Genomic DNA, 26,582 nt, shown 5'->3' on the forward strand with positions numbered 1-26,582 from the left:
TAGCTGGTCATGACTTTTGGCCATTTGAACATGCAAGTAGTCCTCCCTGGCTCCTGCAGTTGAATATGAAACATTTTAGGCGAAAAGTATACATAGCAGTATCCCATTTGACAACCATCAACAAAATTTTTTTTTATTTTTATTTTTACAATTTCTTTATTTACAAAATTACTAAGATTCCGTTTGAATATAAAAACGATTTCATCACATTTCATTATATTATTATAATTTTTTTAAATTTTTATATAAAATATAATAAACAATTCAACTTTTTTAAATTTCAAAATAATAATAATATTATAAAATAATATTCTAATAATATTTTATTCAAACTTTCAACTTTCATTTAGACTGCATTTGAATGTTAAACTGAGTTGAGATGATAAAATATTATTAGAATATTATTATTATTTTAAGATTTAAAAAAAATTTAATTATTTATTATATTTTGTATTGAAATTTAAAAAAGTTATAATGATGAGTTGAGATGGATTGATGATCTGAACGTATCTAAACTCATTTCTTCTCATCTCAGTTTCTAAACGAGACCCAAATGTATTTAAGAAACCTTATTACATATAAGTTATTAATATATTAAAAATCATAAAATTAAAAACTAATAAAAATAAATCTTATAAATAAAATATAAGTACATGCTACTAGTATTATTTCTTTTTAAACCATAAAAATGACTTTGATTGATATTGGCCGTCAGATGAAAAAATGGAAGAAAAATATCTCAAATGCTTGATTTGACCACTAATTTAAGAATGACAGATCAAAGTACTATCTAACCTGCAGTTTGAAATGGTTCATGGCACTGATCTAACTACCTACCTAACACAGTCTTGGAACTCTTAATTGCTTACCCCCCTTCCTTTGACTTTATTTTATGATATTGCTGATCATGAGATTTTTTAAGTTTGGTTTGAATAATGAAAAAATAAGTTATTTTTATTTAAATTATTATATTTTCAACTCGTAGAACATATTTATATATTTTAAAATTTAAAATTTAAAATTTATCTTTTAAATTAAGTTATATAATATAATCTGACGGCTTAGAATAGATTATTTTTTTATTTACTTTTCTATTGATGTTCCTATTCCAACCATCAAGCTAGGTAGGGCCATCAACTACTACTTCCATAGCAATGGCAATTGGTTTTCCTTGTATATAAATACATCCAAGAGGAACACTAAGTTCTTCCAAATTAAACCCACACATCTCTCGGATCACCCCAAAGGCCGAAACACCACTTATAGAGAGTACAGGGGCGACTGAATTTGCTAAGAACACATACAGATAATACATACATAGATATGGCTACAAGAAAGAACGTGGCACTTGTTTTTCTAGTTTTAACTGCTGCGGTAGCAGTGCTGCATGAGGCAGAAGGTGCGTCTCATACGGTTGGAAACTCCACCGGTTGGACCGTTCCTTCTGGCGGTGCTTCCTTCTATTCCTCCTGGGCTTCTGGTCTTAGCTTTTCAGTTGGTGATACCCTAGGTGAGCTCTGATCTCTATATACACAGAAAAATTACCCTATTTTAGCTAGCTTTTCCCTATACTCTCTCTCTCTCTCTCTCTCTCTCTCTCTCTCTCTCTGTGTGTTGAGATATATATATCTATGCATGGAAAACGAGCTGAAGCTGAATTTTCCTATATATTCCGTGTTTTTTTTTTTTTTTTTTTGCAGTCTTTAACTTCCAAACTGGAGCACACGACGTTGCGACAGTTAGCAAGGCTGCTTTTGACTCCTGCGACACCAGCAATACTCTCTCCCTTCAAACCACTGGTCCAGCAACTTTAGTGCTCAATGCTACCGGAGACAACTACTTCATCTGCACTGTCGGACAGCACTGCTCCGCCGGACAAAAGTTATCCATTAATGTCAAGGCCGCCTCCGGCAGTCCTTCACCATCATCTTCACCACCACCTCCAGCTACAACTACATCACCACCACCTCCAGATACAACATCAGCACCACCTCCAGGCGCTACAACTACACCACCACCACCTCCACCTCCACCGGCTGGCTCATCCGCCTCATCTCTTGCTGCTACTTTCTCTGTTGTTCTCGTGACCATAGCCGTAACTATGTTTAATCTGTCTTAATTAGTTTAATTTGTTTTCTAGTTTCTGTTTCTGTTTGATATACCGATCGATCGAACCTTCTTATCATGCATATGGGGGGTACTTTTGTTACTTGGAAATTAAATTCGTATTTGATGATACTATTAATTTGTTGTGTTTTCTGAATCTTTTTTTATGATGAGTGATCAAATAATATTCGAGACTCTCCTGGCCTGCTTTAAATAACATACATGACCTTTTGATTAAATTGATTTCTACTGGGTTGTTGGAGTTTGGCCATGGACACAGCGCCTAATGGCAGCTCTTCCCATGTTACTGCTTTTTCTTTTTCTTTTTTGGACGAATTTCTATATATCCATCGATAACGACACAAAGACAACGCATTATCTGGAAGATTAGGGTCGGATCTGTCGGCAATAAAAGATATATTTCTTTGAACAAGTGCCAGCAATTCTTCGATCGCATCCTGCCGGAGAACCTGACCTAACATTTTGTCTATAATATGTCACCGACGGCACTTACTTTGTCTATTTCTTTACCTCAAATGATATTTATAATTGTAAAGTGCACAAAATGCATAAGCGTCATGTAATTTTTTTGTAAAAAATGAGTAAATACGGGATCTATATAAAAAATTAATTAATTTTTTAATAATAGATCTCACTTTTTTTCAAAACGATTGTGCGATAGTTACGCACTTTATGACTATATATAACATTATTCTTTCTTTATATATATATATATATACACATATACATACATATATAGAATAGAGACCGGATTGATCGAGACGAGAATATACGAAGAGGATAGCCTTAACTATATGGAAAAATATTCTATATATTACATTCTCATAACATTTTCATTCTACTATGATGAGTAATATTGCTCATTAACTTGTAAATTTTTTTTAAAAGTACTAAAGAAGAATCTAAAGATAATGAAAACGTCACATTTTATATAATAAAATAAAAATAAATCGAGAATATGATTTATAGCATTATTCTACAAAGTTGCTCGAGCGTTAGCGTATCAAGAGGGCTCCTGGTAAGGGCCGGACTGCATTAGAAAGAAGAAATAGTACTGGTAAAGAAGAGAAATGCTTTGACATTCCTTTCATTTTCTTTTTTATTCATTAAAGGCCCGGAGGCCCAATGATTATATGGAGCTATACAACGGCCTGATCTCCCTTTCCAAGTACATCCCAGTTCTTGATATTTTACGAACCCAATTTATTTAATTTTTAATATTTTTTATAATTTTTTTTCTTGCAAACAAAATTTGCAGGTATATATAGTTATAGAGTCTGAACAAAACATGTATGCTTTAATATTCAATCATAAATCAGACTTTAATTAGCATTGTTTGTTTTTGCAGATGAGATGAATTGAGATTAAATTTAAAAGTTGAAAAAAATATTGTTAGAATATATTTTTTTAATATTATTTTTATTTTAAGATTTGAAAAAAGTTGAATTGTCTATTTTATATTGTTTAAAAATTTGAAAAATTTATAATTATTAGATAAGAAGAGATGAGAGAATTGTGAAAACAAACGAGACCAAATTTCTAAATCTTATCTAAGATTATTCGTCTCCCTAAATTAAATTTCTAGCTTTAATTGTTCTTGTGCCTCCGGTTCTTGTACTCTTAACAAGTATAATTTGAATTGTATGATCTTAGTTAACCTTAATCTAACTCTTTAGATTAAATGGGTCATTTTCCAGATCAGTTCTAATAATCTATTTTCATGTTGGGTTCACGAGTTGAAATAAAAAAACCCTTAGTCTTGAATATCGGGTTTGGGTAATTAGGTCACCTTGAGTTCGAGTTATATATGGGTCAATCCTATATATACTATTGTCCCACAGTTAATTAAAAGGGTTATAACTCAACGTTAACTAATTTTAGAAATGATATAACAAGTTGTATTCTTAACGAGTAATTATATTTGCAACCGTGAATTGTGCAACCACCGTGTAATCGTTTTGAAAAAAGTGAATAAACATGGGATCCACATGAAAAAAAATTATTTTTTTAATAGTGAATCCCACTCTTTTTCAATGGGATTATGCGACGTTTACGCACTTCACAGTTGTATGTAGAATTATTCATTAAATCGCCATTATAATGGTATATATTTTAAGGAAGAGTCAATTAGTCTCAAATTTCACATTCTTATCCTTGTAAAATTTGTGTATGGCCGGGTTGCAATATAAAACATGCAGCATGGAAAAACAACAATAATTTTTAGATATTGAAGGGAAGATATATACATACATACTAGTCGATCGAGCAACGACTCGAAGCAAAATTGACAGCTCTATATATCCAGACCAACTAGTACTTTTTTTAATAATCCAGAACTAGTACTTGTCACTACAAGAAAATGCCATTTTCCAACAATTTCATATTCGCTGTAATAGAAATCATTGCTAATAGTACTTTGTTGCGGCGCAAGCAAAGTCGTTGTAGCAAATTTGGTCATTGTGAACGGTTCCCAAATTTTTTGTGTTGATATTTTGATCTTTTATGACGACTTTAGTGTATTTATGGCTAAATTCAATTTCGGCGATGAAAATTAGTCGCAAAAAGTGAATTTTACTATAATGGTGTTTTCTTTTCGGCGATAGAAGGAAAATACCACAAATTTCACTTTTTGCTATCAATTTTTGTTGCCGCAATAGAACCTGCTGGTAATGGAAAAAAAATAACAATGAATTTTGTGGCAGTAGAATTGTCGTCAAAACTTATTGCGACAATTTTTAAACTTTTATAGCGGCAATAAGTTTCTTTCCAAAGGGAAATACTCAAAACTACATAGTTTTTAGACAAAGCTTTAATCCCTCTCTTTCTCTCCTTTCCTCTTTCTCCCCCCCCCCCCCTCCCATAACACACCTATGTCGTCCCCTCCTATGACCCCCCAACAAGCCTCCCAGCCAGCCTGCGATGCCGCCGTCGACTGCACCACGACGCCGTCGCCAAACCCCTCTTCCCTCTTGCCTTCACTCTCAGACCCTCTCTCTCTTTCTCTCAACATCTCTCTCACCCTCCCCTGCGCTAAGCCATTAGTCGCTGTGAATGGCAACAACAAAGTTGCACCATGAGCTAGCCACCATACCTCACCGACTGACTACCCCCTCATTTCACTCAGTCCACCATCATGCGCCCCAACCTTAACTTTATTCCCTCTCTATTCTCTGTTTTCTCCCTCTCCTTGCCGTCATGCACCATTGCAAGCCCAGCCACCAGTGTCGATTTCCTCTCAGCCGTGCGAGAAGCTCTCTCACGTCCACCCTTTGAGTTTCTCCCTCTCCCAGCCCCGATACCCCTTGGTCTCTCCCTCATCTCTCTGTTTCTCTCATCTCACAGCCGCCAGCCACCATCCAAGACCAACCACCACCCTTCACCATCCAATAAAATAGGCCCCACACTAGAGCCCAGCTCCAACGCCTTTCTCCCTCTCAATTTCCCTCCCGACCTTCCTTCTTTCTCTCAGTTTCTCACATCTTTGGCAGCCACTCACACCAGCAACCACCAAGCACCGCCCATATCTCAGATAGCCACCAATTGATGGCCATGGGACTCAGCCCCTAAATTTTGGCATAACCCCTATTTCCTTAGCTCCTAAATTAATAAGCTTACTTGATTAAATAGTGTTGTGTTTGAATATATGGATAGATTTAATGTATGTATCATATGTGTTGGCTTGTGATTAGGTTATGTGAAGTTGTGAAGTGATAGGGATCATTGTGCAGTTGTGATATGGTTGGACGTCATGTGAAGCGTCGGGATGAGCCATGTAGTTTTGGCGTACTGTGTGAAGTGTTATTTTAGTTTGAGTTTGTATAATTAGTAATTGGTATGTAAGAAGTTATAAAGTTTTATGATTTCAATTCTGATTGGTGTATCAATGATATGTGCATAATATATATTGAATGTGTAGGTTTCAATAAACTATGAATAATTGATATGGTAATTGGAAACTTTTTTTTTTTCTAAGCTAGCTTGCATATATTATAAATAGATAAAGTACTACAAAGTTTGAGGAGGATCTTTCCCGCTATCAAGAAATAACAGACATCTAGATAAAAGGTTATTGGGTATACAACCAAAAATAAGATTGGTTGCTGCCCATTGCGCCACAGAGTGCGCATATCGATGAATTTTGGCAAAATTCGAAAGCCTTCGAGAAGTAGAGATATGCTTGATATCTTCAATGATGGGTTCAATATGCCATTGAGTAGAGGTTTTTTATTGTTTATGGCTTCTATTACCAACTGCGAGTCTCCTTCCAGGATTGCCATTTCTTGTTGTCTTTGGGAGGCCATTTTCGTGGCTAAGAGAGCTGCCTTTGCTTCAGCTACTAGAGGATTGGAAGTGAGAACCTTTTCTGTCTGGATATTCAAAAAATTTTCACTATGGTCCCTGCATACTGCTGAGGCCACTGAGAAGAAATCTCTAACTGTTGCGTCAGAGATTTCTTGTTCCAAAGCTTGAGGGCTTCCTTTGTTGCTCTGATTTTCTTGCAAGGAACATATGCCGGGTTCCCTTGAAAAATATTATTCCAAGCTTCTCTGGTGATATTCTGGCTAAGTGGTTCACGAATCCAGAAAGCTTCAAATTTGAATGAGGATGGTTTACGAGCTTCTGTGATTGTATGCAGTAATAGCGGATGATGATCTGAGGCTGAAGAAGTCAGATGTTGTAGCATTGCATCTGGGAAAGTGTACTCCATTCTTGGTTGGTTATTGCTCTGTCCAGTCTTTCTCTGATTAGTGCGTACCCATGTCTATTATTGGACCAAGTGATTTGAGGCCCCGTGAATCCTATGTCAATGAGTCCATGCCTATTCATTAACACTTTCAATCCATTGCCTTGATTATTCGAGATTGGACATCCCCCATATTTTTCTCTTTGATTGGTTATGTCATTACAATCCCCAATACATATCCACGGGCCTTGGAAAGATTGATGCACTGAGTCCAAGTGACTCCAGAAGTTTGCTTTTTGATTCCAATGTGCTGGTGCATATACAAAAGTAATTAACCATGGATGATGAGAAGGATCCGAATACACCAAAGCAGAAATAGCATTCATATTCACATTAACCAGTTCGATTTCTACACCCGGCCTCCACATTAGTAGTAATCCCCATTTTTTTACACGAAACTGAAAAGTACACAAAATGATGGAAACCTAAGCTATGTACAATAGGTAGGGTGCGGTCTTCCGTCACCAAGGTTTCCCACAAAAAAACTACATCTGGATTATATTTTCTAATATTAGCCCTTAAAGTTCGAATTGCCTTGAGTCGGGCTAGGCCCCTGCAATTCCAAGCAATTGTCCTCATTCCGAAGGGGGAGGCATCTTGAAGTTGGCCTCTTGAGCTTTGTTGGATTTTCCTAGAGTGGATGGTGTCAGTCTTGTATTTGTGATCTTACTGGTCTTTCCTGATATTAGGGGTGAACTTGGCATTCTGCTATAAGGAGACAAACGAGTCTTCCCTTTGAGTTTCTGAATTTTTCCTTTTGAACTTGACTGCATTTTCAACAAAGTAAGAGCCCGTATAGTCTCCTCATTTCCAACAATTTGGTCCTCATTAACAGTAATTATGGTCTCTGTCTTCTCTGAAGATTGTAATTTTTTCTTTGGGGGTTGAGAGATTTTAGAGGTTGTTGAGATAATCTGCCTTTTTGATGGAAGAACACTGAGGTTGGTTTGAGTTGGTGAGGTCGATTGGGAGAATGGCTGTATTATTTGTGTTGGGGACAATGGGTTCTTGGGTTAGGATGGATTCAAGGGTTTTCAGCTTAATCAGATTGGGCTGGGTTGAAGTCTTGGGTTGGGTTGGGATCTGATTATTATCCAAAGGAGGTGGGCCTAATGGACATGGGGTTATGGGCTTAACCGAGAGACTTCTTTCCTCCATTTTATCTATTAAAAAAGGTCGATTTTTTAAGAAAGAACCTGATAATAGACTTGGCTCACTGATGTGGATGTCTGAGGACTTTGACCTTTGTTTTTCTTGTTGAGCTTTAAACCCTTGCATTGTTGTGTAGATTTGTCCCATAATGCTTTCCATGGAGTGTATCTTCTAGCCGGCATTGATGTACCTCTTGATGTGAAATCTGATCCTCTGAGATGCGTCGTCCATCCTTTCATCAAAATTAATTATGGTTCCTGTTTCTGAGAAAATGGCATTTACTGCTAATGGTTGGGTTCAGCTGAGGGTAGGCAGGGATTGGTTCCACAGTAAACGTATTTATTCTCCTTGATGGTGTCGTGTTTAATGCTGCTTGGTTACTGTAGCTGAACGACGGACTTGAGTTTGGTGATGCCGGAAGAGATGAAGGCGAAGGAAGCTCTTGGTGCAGGTCCGGTGACTAAAAAAATTGATGAAGTTCTGGAAGATCAGTTGAATAATTCTTTGTTCTGTATTCTTGAGATAATGGAATCTGAAGCTCTTTTCCTTTTGTGCCTTTGTTTTACGAGGACATTGCTTGTGCATTTCTGTCCGTAAACAGCCCATCTGAGTCTTGCATTCCTTGTGTTTGATGAAAAGTCTGAGTATTTGTTGAATATGCAGTTTTAGCTCTTAGCCATGGTCCAAAGCTAAGTTTTGTGGGTGGAGATTTCAAATTTTTGCAGAAGAGTTGTGAGTGCCCCAAACAACCACATGCATAACAAAAATCAGAGAGTCTTTCGTATTTAAGAGAAACCCAAGTCTCACGATTCCCAAGTCTCAGCAGCATAAAACTTTGTTGAAGAGATTTTGGGATGTCGATTTCTACTTTAAGCCTAATGAATTTCCTGTTTGCTATTTCAAAAGTAGGATCTTCTTCATCCTTTATCAGATTTCCTAATGCGTTTCCAATTTTGGTAGCATTTCCTAGAGTCATATGATTCAGTGGCAGACCATGAATTTGGATATTAAATGCTGAATGATTTAAACTAATTTCTTGTATAGTCAACCCAGGAGACCAAGGTTTTAGAACTAAGAGATGACCTTCGAAGTTCCATGGGGCTTGATTGAGGACTTTTAACTTGTTTTGAGGAGACTGAAAAGTGAACATGAACATATTTTCTTCAAAATCTACAATGAGAAGGTTCTGAATGAAGTTCCATGCTGCTTTGATACTTGAATGAATCGCAAACTTGTTCAGTGGTCTATCTGCAACTAGTCTGCCTACTAGCATAGAATCTGAAATATTTTGCACTGTGTCTGGTGCAGATTCAAGGTTTAAATATTGCCAAGATAACGTTTCGGTTTGACTGATGAGAGATTCAATTTCCATTGTTGATACCTACGGCTAGTTTTTATTAGTTCTCGTTGTCGTTGGAGGTGAAGGGAAGATTTTCTGGTTTGTGTGGGTGATGGGGAGAGCACTAAAGTGTGTAGAGAGATTCTAGTGAGAGAATGGTAGGTTATTACGATTGGATCTACCAGACCTATTGGTAATTGGAAACTTATTATGGAGTATGTGTGATTATTTTTATATTGAGTTTAAATGGATGATGGATCGAATAGGTGTGTTGTATTCACTGTTAATAAGCTTATTGATTGAGAATAGTGTTTGGGGAGCCATGTGATTGTGTTGTTTGTTGTTGATTTAGTTTAAATGGATAATGGGTTTAAGTGATGTGTGTATATTAATTTAGTTGAAGAATTGACTTGATTTTACTTGAATGTAATGGTTTATGGATTTGAATTACATGAGGACTATGAGGTACAAGAATTGGACAGATTTTAATGTTTAATCTTTAATTTCATTTGTAGTTGATGATCGAGTATAGAAATAGATTGTAATTGGATGATTATGATTGTTTTAGAAAAATGCTACCTAATTGATTGTATTGAGATGTTGGCTATGAATGTATGAAGTTTGAGTATCTCAAATTATCTTGAAGTGATGGGATTAAATGTGAAGTTGTGTTGGGTTGTGATGTGACTATGTAGTGTCAAGTGCTGGGGACTAATGTGAAGTTGTGATGTGGTTGTGAACTATGTGAAGTGATTGGATTAAGTATTTAGTTGTGTTGCAGTGTTGGACTTCATAGATCAAGGGAGGCCATGGTTGAGATTTTGAAGCTATGTGATTATAATTGTGTTATTTTGTTGTATGTTGAGTTTAAGTGGACTATGGATTTAGTAATAGTAATAGTACTTTAAATGAATTGTATGTTGATCTTAGGTGATAAAAATGGTAGAAAATTGATTGGTTCCATATATTGAATAGATTTATATACTTTGAATGTATTATGTATGGATGACGCTTATAAGAACAAGTGGATACTTGGAATTGGATTATATGTTAATTTTAGGTTATAAAATGGGTATGACACATATGTATGTTTGGTGGATTATGTATGTATATTGGGCTTGGATTGTGTAATATATTTGTATGAGATGAAACTTTTAGCTCAGCAAAGGGATTTTCAAGTGCTCTTATTGAATTTTAGCTATCTCTACACATAGATATATCGTGTACATATATGTCATGTTAGAAGTAGTTGGAAGTAATATTTTGATTGCATGCAGCCTTATGTTTTGGTTTGATGTTAACTTGCATAAGTAATATTTTTAGTAGAGAGTTTGAAATAAGGACTATATAATTTTGCTCAACTTAGCATCTGGTTTGAAAGCTTGCATGTGCTATTGTCTGATGCATCCTTAAGACGCATCATCCTTGAGACTAGAAACATCAATGTGAGTCTTTAGAAATCTGTATCTTTTTGTGTTAGTTATATATTACAACTCAAAAGATTCAGCTATTTTTCTTTGATAGAAAACAATTATGTCTTCTTGATGCTGTGTCTCATTGATTCTGATCATGGCTTCCTTGTGTAATATTTTTCTTATTGGTAAATAAGATTTTATTATACTTGAATATGATCAAGAAGCTCCTAAGGTACTTGTATACTTTTTGAAGTTTATTTTCTTTTTCAAATTTGGTTTTTGAAAATGTTGGAGATCTACTCAAGGTCAGTTTTCTTACATGCTCCAAATCATTGTGAGCATTTTCAAAAGCTAAATGCTGGTACACAACAGAATGTAAGGGTTTTGTACATACTATCTTTTGTCATTTTTATCACTTTATTCTAGATTTTTGTTTAATAGCATATATTTTGTTCAAGTAAAAAGATTTTTTTTTTTTTTTTTGTAGGTCAAATGCATGTATATAGACCACAAATCCAAATTTATGAATGATCTCATGAACAACATAGGAAGCCTATAATATGAATGGTTAATGTATTATTCATGTATCCTGTTCAATGCATTTTTTTATATTGTAAAGGAATATTTTCGGTGATTTTTAATCGTCGGAAATAGTTTTTAAAATTTCATCTATTTTTGGCACTACTAAATCACCACTAATAATTATTTCGTCAGCAAAATCTTATTTGCGGCACTTGTATAGTGATTGAAACGACAATTCCAAATATTGTCGGTAAAAGAATCACAGCTTTTGTAGCATTTTTATTCATATTTGCTTCTAAAGCTTTTGCAGGTAAATGTCTTTCCCAACGAAATGGGTGATACTCATGTGGCCTTGTTCTGGCGCTTGGTTTGGCTATTTGTGACAGTGAGTGGACGTCAGAACTAATAGCCATTTGGAACAATAATTTTGAATCCTTGGTAAAAACCAGTTGTAAAGAAACTATAGCGTCCAATGTGCATCGATGCAAAAATCGATAGGAAAATTAATGTAATTGCGGCGATTATGGGTACCTTTTGCGGCTAATTCTAGTGTTGGAAAAATGCATTTTTCTTCTAGTATGTGTTTTTAAGCAGCAGATCAGAACAGTACTAAAACGTACGTACAATTCCACTCAGCATCAGTTAATTAATTATTTTGAATGAAGTAGTATTGCTTGTCCAAAAAATATTGTTTAGCAAAGGAAAGAAAGCATCGACTTAATTGGAATTAGGAGTAAATAAGTAATTTTTTTGTTGATCATGAATCACGAGTAGTACTATTTCAAACGTACGTGAGAAATTATTAGTTATTTTTTTGATAGCTAGAAGACTTTTGTGCTGCCCATCATGATAATGAACGTTGTTGACAATTTGGACACGACATGCATATATAAATATGCATGCATGGAAGCAGCTTCTTTCTTGATCATGAAAAAACAAATTAAAATGAATCCAGATTTAATTCCGGGAAGTGGAGAGATCGATATATGCAGGAAAATGGACGTCTAGCGAACGAAGAAGCTGGCCTTGAAAATCACTCGAAATCTTATTGTCACATTCGAAGCAAGCGGGAAGAAGGCATTAATATCTATATATATATATATATTGACCAAACTGGTTTAGCCTACCAAACTATTTCTAAGGGATTGCCTTAAAAATAATATATATAAAATCTGAAAGATCTTTTCTTCTTCTAAATTATCTTCTATTTGATCATCTTCATGTCATGATCACTACCGATCGATGATCATAATATGATATAATATCTTGTTTTATCTCGACCACGTACGTACTACGAGAATGCATGAGGCCAGAGGAGTAATTTCAAAGCTCCATAATTTTGCAATATTTTCTGATCATCTGTACTATATTTATTACGTATAGAAGAGGGAATTAATTAATTAGTTTGACTCATACCATCCTAGTTAGTTATCAAAGATAGATCAGTTGCCTTGTAGGACACTTTTAGTAATTACCTGTGACAAAGCTGAAAGAAATCCAATTACATGCATGATTACAAACTTGACTCCTATTACCCTAATTACCCCCAACATACTTGGCCTGCCTGTGTCTAGAACACGCGTACGTAGCCCCCATTACGTACACCTCTAAACAAAATTTAAAAACATTTTTTTTTTTTTTTATGTTAACTAATGTACGTATTTGCAACTCATTACCTTACACATCACACAACACATCTTATTTAATTACACAAATGAGATAAGATGAGATGTATGAGATAAAAATTAAAAGTTGAATAAAATATTATTAAAATATAATTTTTTGATGTAATTTTTGTTTTAAAATTTGAAAAAATTAGATTATTTATTATATTTTTTGTGAGAGTCTGAGAAAGTTCTCATCTCATCTATCAAACCAAATTAGCTAGCTAGGCCTTTTATTTTCTTTTAATTTTTTAGTTTTATTCCTCTTAAACTAGTTGATTCTTCTATTTATCATCCATACAACATACATTTAATAAGAAAAAATAAATAAAAAAATATGAATTGTGTGTGATATGTAGATGATGAGTAGAATTTTTAATATACCCTTATCACTTATTAGGAATATCACATTAATATAAGGGATTCTTCTCCATGTATTAACCCCTATGCAAGTAAATCAAGACTTCTCTACTAGTTTTTGAGCGATTCTAATATGTAACTGTGTAGTCCACGTGATCAGGATTCAGTCTCAAAAAAATATTTAATCATAAATATTATCATTATCATTATTATACATCTACCTACTCCAACCATTCATTTTTTCCTGAGCCCACCAACTTATATTCCACGTTTCGTAATCGTTGTTAATTAATCATGCACGTCTTTCCCCGGCATGCAGTTCTAGCTATATATATAAACTTCCTATCATGCATATACCATATGATCATGTCATGGTTATTAAAACATGATTCACCCATAAAATGATGACATTTTTAGTTTTGTTAACATTTAAATTAAGATGCGTGTATGTATATAGAACGAGTCAAAGTGATCTTATAATTAAAACAAATGAATTATATATATAAGCCCAGACATTATACTGTCATTGACATTGCTACTGCAAGTCTGCCACACTAGGCACCATTTGGATGTTAAATTAAATTGAGATGGGTTAAATTTTTTATGAACAATAGTGAGTTAAGATAGTAGAGCGAGTGTTGTGGAGTACATCTAAAATGAGTTTAGATATATTTGGATGTTAAGATAAGTTTAGATGTATTTATAAAAAGTTAAAAATGATTATAGATCTCACATGTAAAGAGGTGTATGTTGAGTTGAAATAAGTTTAATAATTTGAAAGTTAAGTATTTGAATCTTAGATTCATATTAAATTAAACAGAACTAAAATGATCTCATCTCAATCTAAAGTTCCAAACGATCCTTCACATTAAATCAATTGGAAAATTTCAAAGCTAGATAGCTACAAATTTGTTATATGTCTCCATCGTTGGAAAAACGATCGATTTGTCCAGCGAGAAGAAGAAGTCTAGCATGATACATGGATTGATTGACACGCAACTGATGCCTGAAATATTTTATATAATATTAATACTGATTTTTTTACAAATTAGATCATGATAATTAAGTACTTCATGCTCGTTTGTTTTTCTTTTTACCAAAACAAAATATATATTTCAAACCCTCGTGATCTCATGCACGTAACGTACACATATTTTTCATGAAGTACTGGCAATTACATGAATTAATGTGCATTAATAATTAATAATTATTACATGATCATGTAAATATTTTTTTTATTCTTCTTAAATTAATTGAATTTTTTTACTTATCACTCATACACCACACATTTGATAAGAGAAAAAAATAAAAAATAAAATAAAATAAGTGTACTAATATGTGCAGATGATAAGTATACTTTTTCATATTGATTATATGAAATAATGTGCATTATTTAATAATTTATTAATTGATCATAATTGTTGCTCGCGCGGTTTGTGGCTAATTGCTTGATGCCCGAATATATATGCTCGTTTTTTATCCTCAATAAATAAAGTATAATATATATATATATATATATATATATATATCCCCTTATACTTAAAATCGGTTATAAACTGATGAACAGGAATGAACAATAATGAACAGTGAACGTATTTTACGCTTTTCTTCTTTCCCTTATGTTACTCTCTACATCCTCACAACAAAATCACAAAATCACCACACAAATTACAAATCAACAAATCTCGTGAAGACAGAGGGCATGAGAGAAGCTGGGGCTTCGGCTGGAGGAAAGGAGGAAGTGGAGGGGTCGTCGGCGAAGGACGAGGCTGCTACTGGTGGTGCGGTGGTGTAGGGGTGGCTAACGACGACGCTACGGGGAGAAATCCATGCGTGTAGAGGGGCTGCGTGCGTGGGGCTAGGGAGGAGCTTAAGGTGGTGGGTTCCATGGAAGTGATCCACGGCATGAGGGGAACTCGGTAATAGTGCTTGGTGGAGCTGGAGATGAGCCGCAGTGGCGCAAGAGTGGAGAACCCGTGCGTCGAGACCTATTTTGGGTTGCTCATGCATGGCTGAGGGAGAAGCTGCCAAGGGGCTTCGACGGTGGGGTTTGCTCGCCGGTGAGGTGGTTGGTTATGCCGTATGGTGGAGCACGGCGGCGTTGGGTTGCTTGAGGGAGGAGATCGGGTGAGAGAGAGGGAAGACGTGCGGGGAAGGAGGGAGAGGGAGAAAGGGAAAGTGAGAGGAAAAAGTTGGGTTTGGGGTTTTGAATCACAACCCTTCATCTTGAATCTCTAGATTTAATCTAATGGTAGAGATTTAAATGTTGATTTAAACTAACATAAAGTAGATAATTAAAATATAAATATTATATCATACACTTAAAATCAACTTTAATTTATAAAATACTAATATTTTATCATTAAATAAATGATAAAGTTTTGTTAAACATTTTTAAAAGAATAAAACCATCTAATAAATTTGAATTTTCAACATAATTTAAATTTCGTAAAAAAAATCATGAACATAAATGAACACTAATTTTACTCTCATGCATTAGACTATTTTCAATATTTGGAATCACAATTTATTTTTTCCTTCAATTAAGCAGATGTGGCAAACGTGCACTGCTGGTGTGTGTGTGTGTGTATATATATATATGTAATTTAGCTGTCTATATGTAATTTAGCTGTGACAGCAGATTGCTACTCACTGGATCATGAGGCGAACGAAACTTGCGGCTTCAGCCTCGTGAATAATTAGCAGTACTAAACATTAACAAAAAATAAAAATAAAAATAATATTATACAATAATTAATACCGTGCCAGATGTCTACATGACATGGGCAGGCCAGGTAGCTCTAGCTATAGAGAAACTCATTAATTAGGAATTATTCCAAGAAGCCAATCGCGCGCGTTCTGATAAATTTCCCGATCATCACGTCACAGATTAAAAGGCAATATTCGTATTTATTTAAGAACGTCTAGGCGTTGATACAAATTAATTAGCTTTGATTTGTTCTAAAAGTTTAATTAAACCCTCAAGAAATTGACCAAAAATGTCTACCAAACTCAGAGCGCATAAAAAAAAAACATCATATTTTGCACAATTAATTAAGTTAGCCGCTGAAAGCTGCATGTCGTTAATTTAATATGAATTAATCAAACATTACATATAAATCTCCAATGAATATTAGCCACTTGGCAAAAAAAAAAAAGGAAAAACACTGAATTCGGATGGTTTTTCACAACATCCTAGCTAGAGACAAACATATATATAAAAACATAATGTACAATATAAAAAACTCATAATTAAGGATTTTCAAAGCCACTCAAAAAATTCTCTCAAATAATGTTTGTTTACATAAAGTGTACCACCACCTTAGCCAATATCACGAGGTGGCCTAGATCTGACTATCTATGGAGGTGGCCTCAGGCGTGCTCTCTAGCCACCAAAGAGAGGCCAAGTTGTGGCTAGAGCTAGCCGCGTGCAATCCGATTTAGCCAGTCCTTCGCTGGTCAGGCTCTGGCCATATAGCCATCGATCCATGCAGGCACGGTGCCACTGGCTACCAAGTCACGTGGCTTTACTTTTTATGAAGAGAAATTATATATATATGAAGTATAAACTCTAAAGATACAAGTATCGTGCAGACCTTTCATAAAAAAGTGATCTTCATTGCGAAAGTGTAAAAGATCAATTTCTTTTTCTTGGTAGACGACTCACATTTTACAAAATATTCGTATAAAATTATTTGTATAACTGATATTAGTATCTAATATTATTATTTTTATATAAAAATTCAATAATTATATATCGAGAAATGATAGTTACAGTCGTAAGTATACAAACGTCTTACAATTATTTAAAAAAAATAAATAAATATCAGATCTACATAAAAAAATAATAATTTTTTAATAGTAAATATCTTTCTTTTTAAAAATAATTACATGACATTTACGCTCTCTACAAGTGCATGAAGCATTCCTCTTATATATATTGACCTCCGATTTTGGTTAGCTATAAGAATTATGTAATAAAAAAGGTATATTTTGTGTATCATTTGATTACTTTAATTGGTTAAGATATATTGTTCTACAAGTCACGGATGTTGACAATTATATTTATTTTGGGGAGGCCATATCATGTGTAATTACTTGGGTGCACCTTAAAGTCGTAATCTTCGAATGACAATTAAAAGCTTAGCCATCGATCGTACGTTTTTTTTTACCATTTTCGATCTGATCAAACCTCTATAAAAGGATCACAACTCCATTAATCCTCAAACTGATCTGGCAGGAAAACAGACAAACACAACAGAAACAAGACACGCACAAAGAAGTTGCATCGAACCGGATAAATTAAGATATGGCTAGAATGATCAGATTAGCCATTCTAGCCTTCGCACTCTTCGGAGCTCTAGCACAAACCACAGTTGCAGTGACTACGCACGTGGTTGGAGACAGCACGGGGTGGGTTGTTCCACCTTCTGATGACCCTCTCTTCTATGCCGGTTGGGCTGCGAAACAAACCTTCTTCATTGGCGACATTCTGCGTACGTATATAATTCATTAAGATCATACATATGATTATGTATATATGAATTTGTTGTTTCTAACTTCATTGATGGTTTGATGTTTTGGATGATCAGTCTTCAACTTCTCAACTGGATCACAAGACGTAGCCAGAGTATCGAAGGAAGCTTTCTTCCCCTGCAATTCAACGAACCCCATCTTTCTTGAGAAAACCGGGCCGGCGAAAATCACCTTGAATTCCACCGGAGAGTTTTACTTCATAGGGACCTTCGACAACAACTGCTTCAGGGGACAAAAGCTAGCAATCAACGTCACCACATCTCCGGGACCCACTCCCAGCCCTACGCCCAGAACAAAACCGGAAAACTTCACCGTCGGTGATAGGTTGGGATGGGTCGTTCCTCCCCTTGGTGAAATTGCTTACATCACCTGGGCTTACGACAAGACTTTTATCGTCGGAGACCATTTAGGTACGTAAAGATCATCTTAAAACAAATAAGAAAAGATCTCTTATATGATCTTCTCTAAGCCGGTTTTGCTAATTTGAACCTTTTTGGGCAGTGTTCAACTTTTATAACGAAACGGATGACGTCGCCGTGGTGAGCAAAGAAGCTTATGACAGCTGCAACACTAGCACTCCGATGGAGCTGTATAACAGTAGTCCGGCGGTTATCAAGCTCACTAGAACCGGGGAGCATTACTTCACGAGCACCTACGATTACCGCTGCGACTTGGGTCAAAAACTTGCCATCAACGTCACCGGCAGCAGCACTGGCGCCACTCCACCTTCCAGCCCGGGCAGCAGTCCATCTCCAGGCACCGCCAAGCCTCCTTCAAGCCAAGCACCCGGTCCCAGCACCGGAAGCCCTGTGGCGCCAGGACCATCAAATGCAGCCCCAAATAGTAGGATTTCCGGTGGCTATATGTTCATAGTACTGTTGCCCATGGCCATGGGTTTCCTTCATTGATTATAATTACTATGTAGTTGCACGGAGAGTACAGCTTGTCGATCTTGTAGGGGTTGACTTTGTTATTTTGTATCTATATTTGAATAACACGTACATATTTGTACATGTATTATACGATGATGATCAGTCTCATGTACTATGTACTCATTCGATCTATTCAGTTCATACATATATAATATAGATTATATTGATCTGTTTTTTGTATTTCGATCTTCCTCGTGATCATGGGTCATGGCGGCCTTAATTTTGTGTCGACTCAGCTTGCTAGTAGCAGTACTACTCATGGCCTTAATTAGTTAATGCATATTTCATTGATCTTGCTATGACATCGATCAACGCTTTAATTTAACTCTTAAAATGTTATATAAATTATAAATATTAAAATATATATAATAATTAAGAATTTCCTTCAAAAAAATAATTAAGAATTGGTTATATTTATATATATATATATATATGGAGATTTAAAAAATTCTACTATATATCACAGAATATCTAGAAATTCCAGAGACATACCAGCAGCAAATTGATCGAGGGCCAATTATTCCGACGGGAGTTTCCATGAAACTCGAGTAGTAGTACTAGTCCGCTCAATGAAATTATTTATAGTTTAATATTAAGTTCCAGAGAATATATATTAATTAAAGATCATAAAATAATTTTGATTAAATATATTTTCTAAACTGATTATCTTCTAAATAATATTATAAAATAATCTTCATTTAAAATATAATTATATAAAATGTTACGAAAAATATTGTGTATAAATTAGTTTCATTCTAAAAATATAATAGTCATGGTGATTGTGGTACTTATTTGAATTTGAAACCGCGTTAACCCCTGGACCAATCTTTTTCCCATTTTCTCTTACAAATAAGTGGTTGGTAAGAAGTATAGGTTATTCTGACTCTAGCTAGCTAGCTATAACAAAATATCAATAGGCCTGCCTTCCTTGTGTGAAGAAAAGCAGGTCTTATCCTCATCTGGCTTCCCACCTCCTTCCCTAGCCACGAGCTGATCAATAGGGTGGCCACGTACGTTATCAATTAATTAATAACTTGGACTTATTCTCGAAGATATACGAGATACGTAGATATTTTATTTTATCTAATTATAATTTTTTTAAATTTTTATATAAAATAAAATAAAGTAAATAATTTTATTTTTTTAAATTTTAAAATAAAAATAATATTAAAAATATATTTTAATAATATTTTATTTTATTTTTTAATTTTAATCTCTAACCTATCTAAAAAAAACAAACGAGACAATGTTTAATATTCAACCTGATTACAACTGTTGGAGAACTCTCCAAGTTGTTGACTCCATTAATTATGATCGATGCATGTTGCATGCATGCATGTTCCTAAATGCATGCAGCTTTTCATTCTCCGTTTGAATGTTCATGATGGAGACTACAATACAACTAATTTTAATTTTAAAATTTTTTAAAATTATAAAATTACTCTATTTAAAATAATATTTTTTTTCATTTAATAAAAAATTTGTACATATAATTTTTCATTATTTAATTATTTCTCGATTGTTGTGCTTGGCATGCAGCACAAGTCTAACTTTCTGGAAGAGCGAGCTTGCATCCAGCTTGGGTCAAACCGCAATAGTTGAATAAGACCAGTCGAAGTTTTCTTAAAAAATAAACAGTGTGAATGAATTAAAACACACGAAGCCCGCGGCCGAATTAATGCTACTAAAGAGGCCGCCATTCATGTTGAACGAACAGTGATTGCAATTCGGCTTTTGTGGGATTTTGTGAATGTGGTGGAACCACCTAATACCTATTAAAGATAGAGTAACGTTACATATAAATATATATGAATTGTGTATGTATAATATAGTCATTTTAAAAAAAATAAAATTTATTATTATTTTTATATAAATCTCTTATTTATTTATTTATTTTTAAATAATTATGTTGTACTTATATATTTACGATTGTAACTATTATTTTTTTAAAAAAATACATTTGATTGAGAAAATTCATTTAAGATATTTTTAGTGGGGTTTGTAAAATTAAAATGGTGGAATTAATTGAAAGTATGTAGGTTTGTGAAAAGATTTTGACCATGGATTTTCTTCTAATCAAGATAACAAGAAAAATTATTATTTTTCTTGTTATCAAAGATATATACCCTTTAGCACTCAATGCTCAAGTATATAAGTATAGTCATATAATTCCACACGTTGATGCAGGATGAATTCATTCGTAGGTTATTAATGCATGCTATAGACTAGAAGAAGCTGGAGTTTCAAAATTGCTATAATTTAGATATCAAGGGGCCAGTCACTTGGGTCGACGTTGCAATTTAGATTTGGATTCAAGAAAGTTTTAAGGTGTTGTTTGGATAATGAGATATTTAAAACTTCACGTAATTTTATTATCAAACACCACTCAAATATAAAATATATTTTTTTTTAATTTCAAACTTTTAAGTTTTTCATCTAATTAATTATTATCTAAACATAAAATTCAATACAATTTTCTCAGATTTCTAAACAAAACATAAAACATAATACAATTTTTTTAAATTTCAATACAAAAATTATTTTAAAAAATTATATTCAACAACTTTTTAACTTAATATTTTCATTCAACTTTTTATCTCTTTATTACAAAAACTCAATAAATATATTAATACAAACCATTTCATGACTAGCCACAAACCATTTGGTCACTACTATATTTTTATCTTAAACTAAGAGTAACAATTTTTCTTTTATAATGTATTTTTCATTAGTAGATGGGCGCTCAAAATGATTTTTCTTTGAAATAATTCTTCCAATTAAGTTTTCTTCCCATTAATTATAAACTTACTATATGTGTATTTACTCTTTTTCATATTTCTATAATTTTGTTGATTGCAGTTGTTTGGAAAATTTGACCATGCAAAGTACCTATATATTTGAAGAGAAATGCTACACTTATCATCTCTACACCACACATTAATATATGATTTGTTATTCGTGTCCTATTTAAATACATATATTTACACATCATTATGTGTACGTGTTTAAATAGAAGGAAAAAAATGATAAATCACATATTGATGTATGATATAGAGAATGATAAGTAAAATTTTTACATACTTGAATTCGTAATAATTAACTAGCATGGAACAGAGTACATAATCGAATCTGGCCACTAGATAGATATATTTGTCAATCGAGTCTAATTTGTGATTTACAACTTTTGTTTTATGAAATGTGTAATGGGATTTTCCCCATTTCAGAAGCTCACTGGGCCTCAGCCCGATACCCAGCACCAGAGTCTAAGCTTACCCATGAAGTAAGGCATCTGCAAGGAAAAGTAAACAGGTGGCTGTTCGGACGGACAGACCTGACATCGCTTGGCCACACTCCGATCATGGAGACTTGCACAGGGCAGAACAGGAAAGACGGAGTGTAAGGGGTTTTTCCTGCCTTCTATCTTAGTGAGCTTGAGAAGGAAAACTAAAGGAACAAGAAGGGAAGGCCCAGCCCAGAACAAGTAGATTATTTAGCTCGGCCCACAAGTAGACTCCCCTAAACGCAATCTCCATGAGGGAGCGTACTGCAGGGGATGAGACTTGCTGACCTAGAGACCCCTCGAACAATGTTCAGCCCTTGAGTGCCTGTTTGCGTAATGGGAGGAAAGTAAAGGGACTCTCGATCCTTTGACATGAGAGACATTGACGGACCACCAAGGATGCCAGCGGGGCGAGATAAATCAGGGGGAACCACGCCTCATTAATGGCATCACTACCCGAGCTACATGCCATATTAATGACACCGTCGCAGAGGCACACCGCATTAAATAACTCTAACAAAATGAACAGTACGAAGGACACAAACTCCATGGGGGCAGACACGATTTGTCCCCCCTCAACTCCTTATAATCAAGTCTTAGGTACGAGAAACTCTCTCTGATCCCTAGAATCTTTTATTTATTTATAAACTTCCAAGAGACGTTACTGATTTTGGCATCGAAGACTCCTCGACCCCAAGACCACCCTCTCCTAGTTGCTTTCTTTTTTTTTTTTTTTTGCAGGCCTAGTTCTGAAGACATGAGTTGCTGGAATCTGACTCAAAAGCGTACGAAACACGACGTTAACAAAATCTATTACAAACTTTGCCGAATCTCAAAATATCTCATAATTTCTTCTCAATTGTTTCCTACTCAATATCGATCAAATGATAATAAACTTGCATTTTATGATGACGTTCATGTTAGAACTAGCAGAGACTCCATGCGTGCATGTCCGATTCATGTTAGAACTAACTAGCTAGCGAGCCAGGAGTACTACTAGACTAGTCCATATATATATTGCGATCTCATTACACGTACATGATTAATTGATCATCAATATTATATATATATATATCTATATATATATATATGTTCATAGCAGTTAGCTAGTGCTTTAGGAATATCGCCAAGTTTCATCAATTAAGTAAACTGTTAGAAATGTTAGATCGGAATGCACAGCGGAAGCGATATTACCTCTTAGGAAATATCTCGGATCTAGTGTGGTTGTTCCACGGATTCTTCAGTGTGGTTGTTCGTCCACGATCTTCACATCGATGGTGGAGTGTGCTACGTGGTAATACCAGAGCAACACTCACACGTTCCACAGCCTAGATGCCATGACTAGAGAGAACCATTTGAGAGAGAGAGCTTGTTTTATCCAAGTGTATATTCCAAAGAGGGGGAGAGACTATGTAAATAGTCTCTCTAGTGTAACCCCATTGCTGGCCATTAAGAGCCAGCGATCAAGCCTCATGAAGTAGCTTAAGAGCCACTTCATAACCCCCAAGAGGAGGTGAATGGGTGCCCACTATGGGTGCCCCTTTCTTACATCTCCCACTCACACATAGTGTGCAAGATCCCAGGTCTGCATCTCTTAATATGTTCTCAATCTTATTCATACTGACAAATAGGCCGTGCGACCATCGAGCACAGTTGTAAAAGAAAAATGGGAGCACTATACCAAATCTCTCCGAGAGAAGACCAGCATAGCAACATCCCTAAAAGTGTCTCGTTATGCCCCGACTCATTTGGTCACATCAGACTAAGCATCCCTAATCCCTCTCAAGTCTAAATGACTCAGAGCAATGTTCGATCTCCATAAAACATGATGTACTCACAACTATATTTCAACTCTCAAGAAACAACATAACTTGCCTGCAATGAGTACACACCATTATTGATGTGTTACCAAATAGTCTTCCATTCGCGCTTATGTCATTTAGTTTCAATTTAATCGTTTTCCCAGCAATGCCTCTTTAGACCGCATCATTCATGGCCATAGATAACATACCAAAGTAGCAGACACTAAAACATCAACATCGTGACATAGTCAAAGGTCTCCTAAGGGCATAAATAAATTAAGGTCATCAATTATGACCTACAGGACTCACACGGTGAGAAAGTAGGGAACCATTCACTCACCTCTACTGTTGGTCATAATAGCATATGTAGTATGAAATACATGATACGGTGAAGTTCTCTTTCCAAAGAAAGAGCGTATATCTAATCTCAATTCACCGTACAGATCTTAGTCTAGTCGCTATCTCAGTGCCTAACCCGAGTCCCTCCATTTGCTAGCTATCCAAAGCGCCAAAGAGGATTTCGCATATGGCTAAACCACAGGCTACATGGATTGTGGGTAACCATGCACGGTCTTTAGACCTCATCTTAGCTCCCACTAAGGCGACATATCTTTTGTGTCTTACAACTTATCCCTCTCTGGACAAGTACCGAGTGACACATTGTCTCATTTTTGCTCGCTACCTCTTTATAGCGCCAAAGGCGATCGCTCGTGTGAGTGAGCCAATCTAAGCCTGTCAATATACATTTTTCACCATAACTCCTAAATTTATGGTGAATGTGTGTGCATACCAAAGAATGCTTCCAATCACGCCACATGATCATAGAACACATCAGTATCATGTGCATGACGAGCAATACCGTAAGGTACAGAGAAATCACATGGACAACAACAAATTATTAAACCACAACTCTCAAGTGGTGTTTAACGATCATTTCTCTGCATGTGCATTCTAATGTGTAGTAACTTTCCAAAAACATGCTCCTACCAAGAGACTCAACTTTTACATATAAAAAGTCCTTTGCACAACCATGAAGTCAGCGATGAGTCATCGCGAATCTCATTTAGGTCAGACTCACAATATAAGCCGTAGATTCTAGTCAGCAAGTCTAGCTGCGATTTTTAAGAATCTACAAGGTGACCACAAATGTTATTCAGCAAATTTAATTTTCTACTTCAAGGTTTCAAATAAATCTCTTACACTCAACAAAAACATGTGAGAGAATCATAATTTATTTTTATTAAGGGTAAAGCGATTAGGGCCTTTGCCCCCAAAGACAATCATAATAGTCTAGTCATTACTTTTAACGACAATCGCATCACAAACTCACTTAACAAAATAAGCCATATTTACCCTCTAACAAAATCTTAACCTCTAACTCCCATGAGCAAACTATAATGGAAACACCAAACAATATAGGCAAAATTAGATTCTTTAGTATTTTTCATCTCATTAGTTGTCTATGGATTTTGAACAAGAGCTGCTAGAAACTGTTTTTCTTATAAACAGTCACACAAGACATGAATCCTGAGCTACTTTTCACAAACCCATGTCCATCACCTCGTAGTATGGAAAATCTCTTATTAGGCGACAATTAATTATCTAAGATAACTAGTTCGCAATATCTCTTATGGTGACACTTTTCTAATATTGTCAACAACGTTCAAAGAACAACATTTTATTCAATATGTCGTCTAATAAAAAAAAACGACTAGGTACATTGGGTATCTTTGAATAGATGGTTTGTTTAGGCCGCATATAAACAGCACCAGTAGCATTCATTCGCTTTCAGTACCAAAATAATAAGCAACAATCATGCGCTGAAAGTATTTCATGCCTAAACTTCACAAAAGCTAACCATCTAATTCTCCTATGAGAATCAGCTATTTAACACATTCAAGAAAAGTTTCAATAAATATGCGATTAATAGTTATCTAAATGCAACTCAATTAGTGCCAAGAGATGGATCTATACCTCTATCAACTCCACTTTTCCTTTGTCAATTAGATCAACAACCCTATGTTGGATCATATAAGTGAAGCAAATCTAAGATTCTATGTTGGGATTCCTACTATGTGAATTCAATATCTTTAGCAGAGCGATATTATAAATATTCTCTTCTAGTCTCTAAACGACGAGAGAATATTGATATAAAGCTACCACGCTATTTAAGAGGATCCTTATATTCTATAACTTTTGGGAGTCACTATCACTAATGGTACACCTTAATTCAAAGGTATACTCCCACTAGCTATTGAATTACTCCTACTATTTTCGGCGATCTTATATAAAAAGAATTTTGAAAATATTAAGGTTAAGGTAGTGTGGAATGAAACGTGATGAAAACGTTCTTTTAAAAAATAAGTGTTACAAAAATACACAATTCTCCACCCTCACCGAAAATACGAGTAATTTTCTTGACTCAACCAAAAAATGATCAAGCTTAGATCCTCTTGATTTTTAATAGAATTCACGCTTGCACAAAATAGTCACTCAGCCTTTCTCAAAAGCGAATGAACTCGATCTACGGACGACAAATCAGAATTAAGGCTGCAACCTCATATTACATCAACCCAAGTCTGATGTAACAACTGCTTTGTGCCATAATTCATTTATAACATCATCCTCAGCAAGTCAATAAACTGTGAGATAATTGTTCTCATATTTATTATCAAAGTCCTTAGCGTGCATGCATAAGAACTTTCACAT

At 34.9% G+C, this 26,582-nt stretch overlaps 1 protein-coding gene and 1 long non-coding RNA gene across 3 annotated transcripts; one reads left to right on the plus strand and one right to left on the minus strand.

The window, feature by feature from the left end:
* Positions 1 to 1,067: 1,067 nt before the first annotated feature.
* Positions 1,068 to 18,971, plus strand: LOC121250001 (blue copper protein-like). 2 transcript variants are annotated; one of them, XM_041148903.1, is made up of 3 exons: positions 1,068 to 1,510; positions 17,916 to 18,269; positions 18,361 to 18,971. In XM_041148903.1, the coding sequence occupies exons 1-3, from the start codon at positions 1,324 to 1,326 to the stop codon at positions 18,765 to 18,767; spliced, it is 948 nt and encodes a 315-aa protein (XP_041004837.1). In that variant the 5' UTR covers positions 1,068 to 1,323; the 3' UTR covers positions 18,768 to 18,971. The 2 variants fall into 2 exon arrangements, with proteins under 2 accessions (XP_041004837.1, XP_041004836.1); XM_041148902.1 differs by lacking the exon at positions 1,068 to 1,510 and adding an exon at positions 17,423 to 17,819.
* LOC121250004 lies at positions 1,361 to 2,193 on the minus strand. The gene is made up of 2 exons (XR_005937682.1): positions 2,028 to 2,193; positions 1,361 to 1,967 (listed from the first exon to the last, which is right to left on the minus strand). It is a non-coding gene; the product is annotated as an uncharacterized LOC121250004 (long non-coding RNA).
* Positions 18,972 to 26,582: the final 7,611 nt, after the last annotated feature.

This window comes from Juglans microcarpa x Juglans regia, chromosome 2D (genome assembly GCF_004785595.1).
Source record: "Juglans microcarpa x Juglans regia isolate MS1-56 chromosome 2D, Jm3101_v1.0, whole genome shotgun sequence".
Lineage (NCBI taxonomy): Eukaryota > Viridiplantae > Streptophyta > Magnoliopsida > Fagales > Juglandaceae > Juglans > Juglans microcarpa x Juglans regia.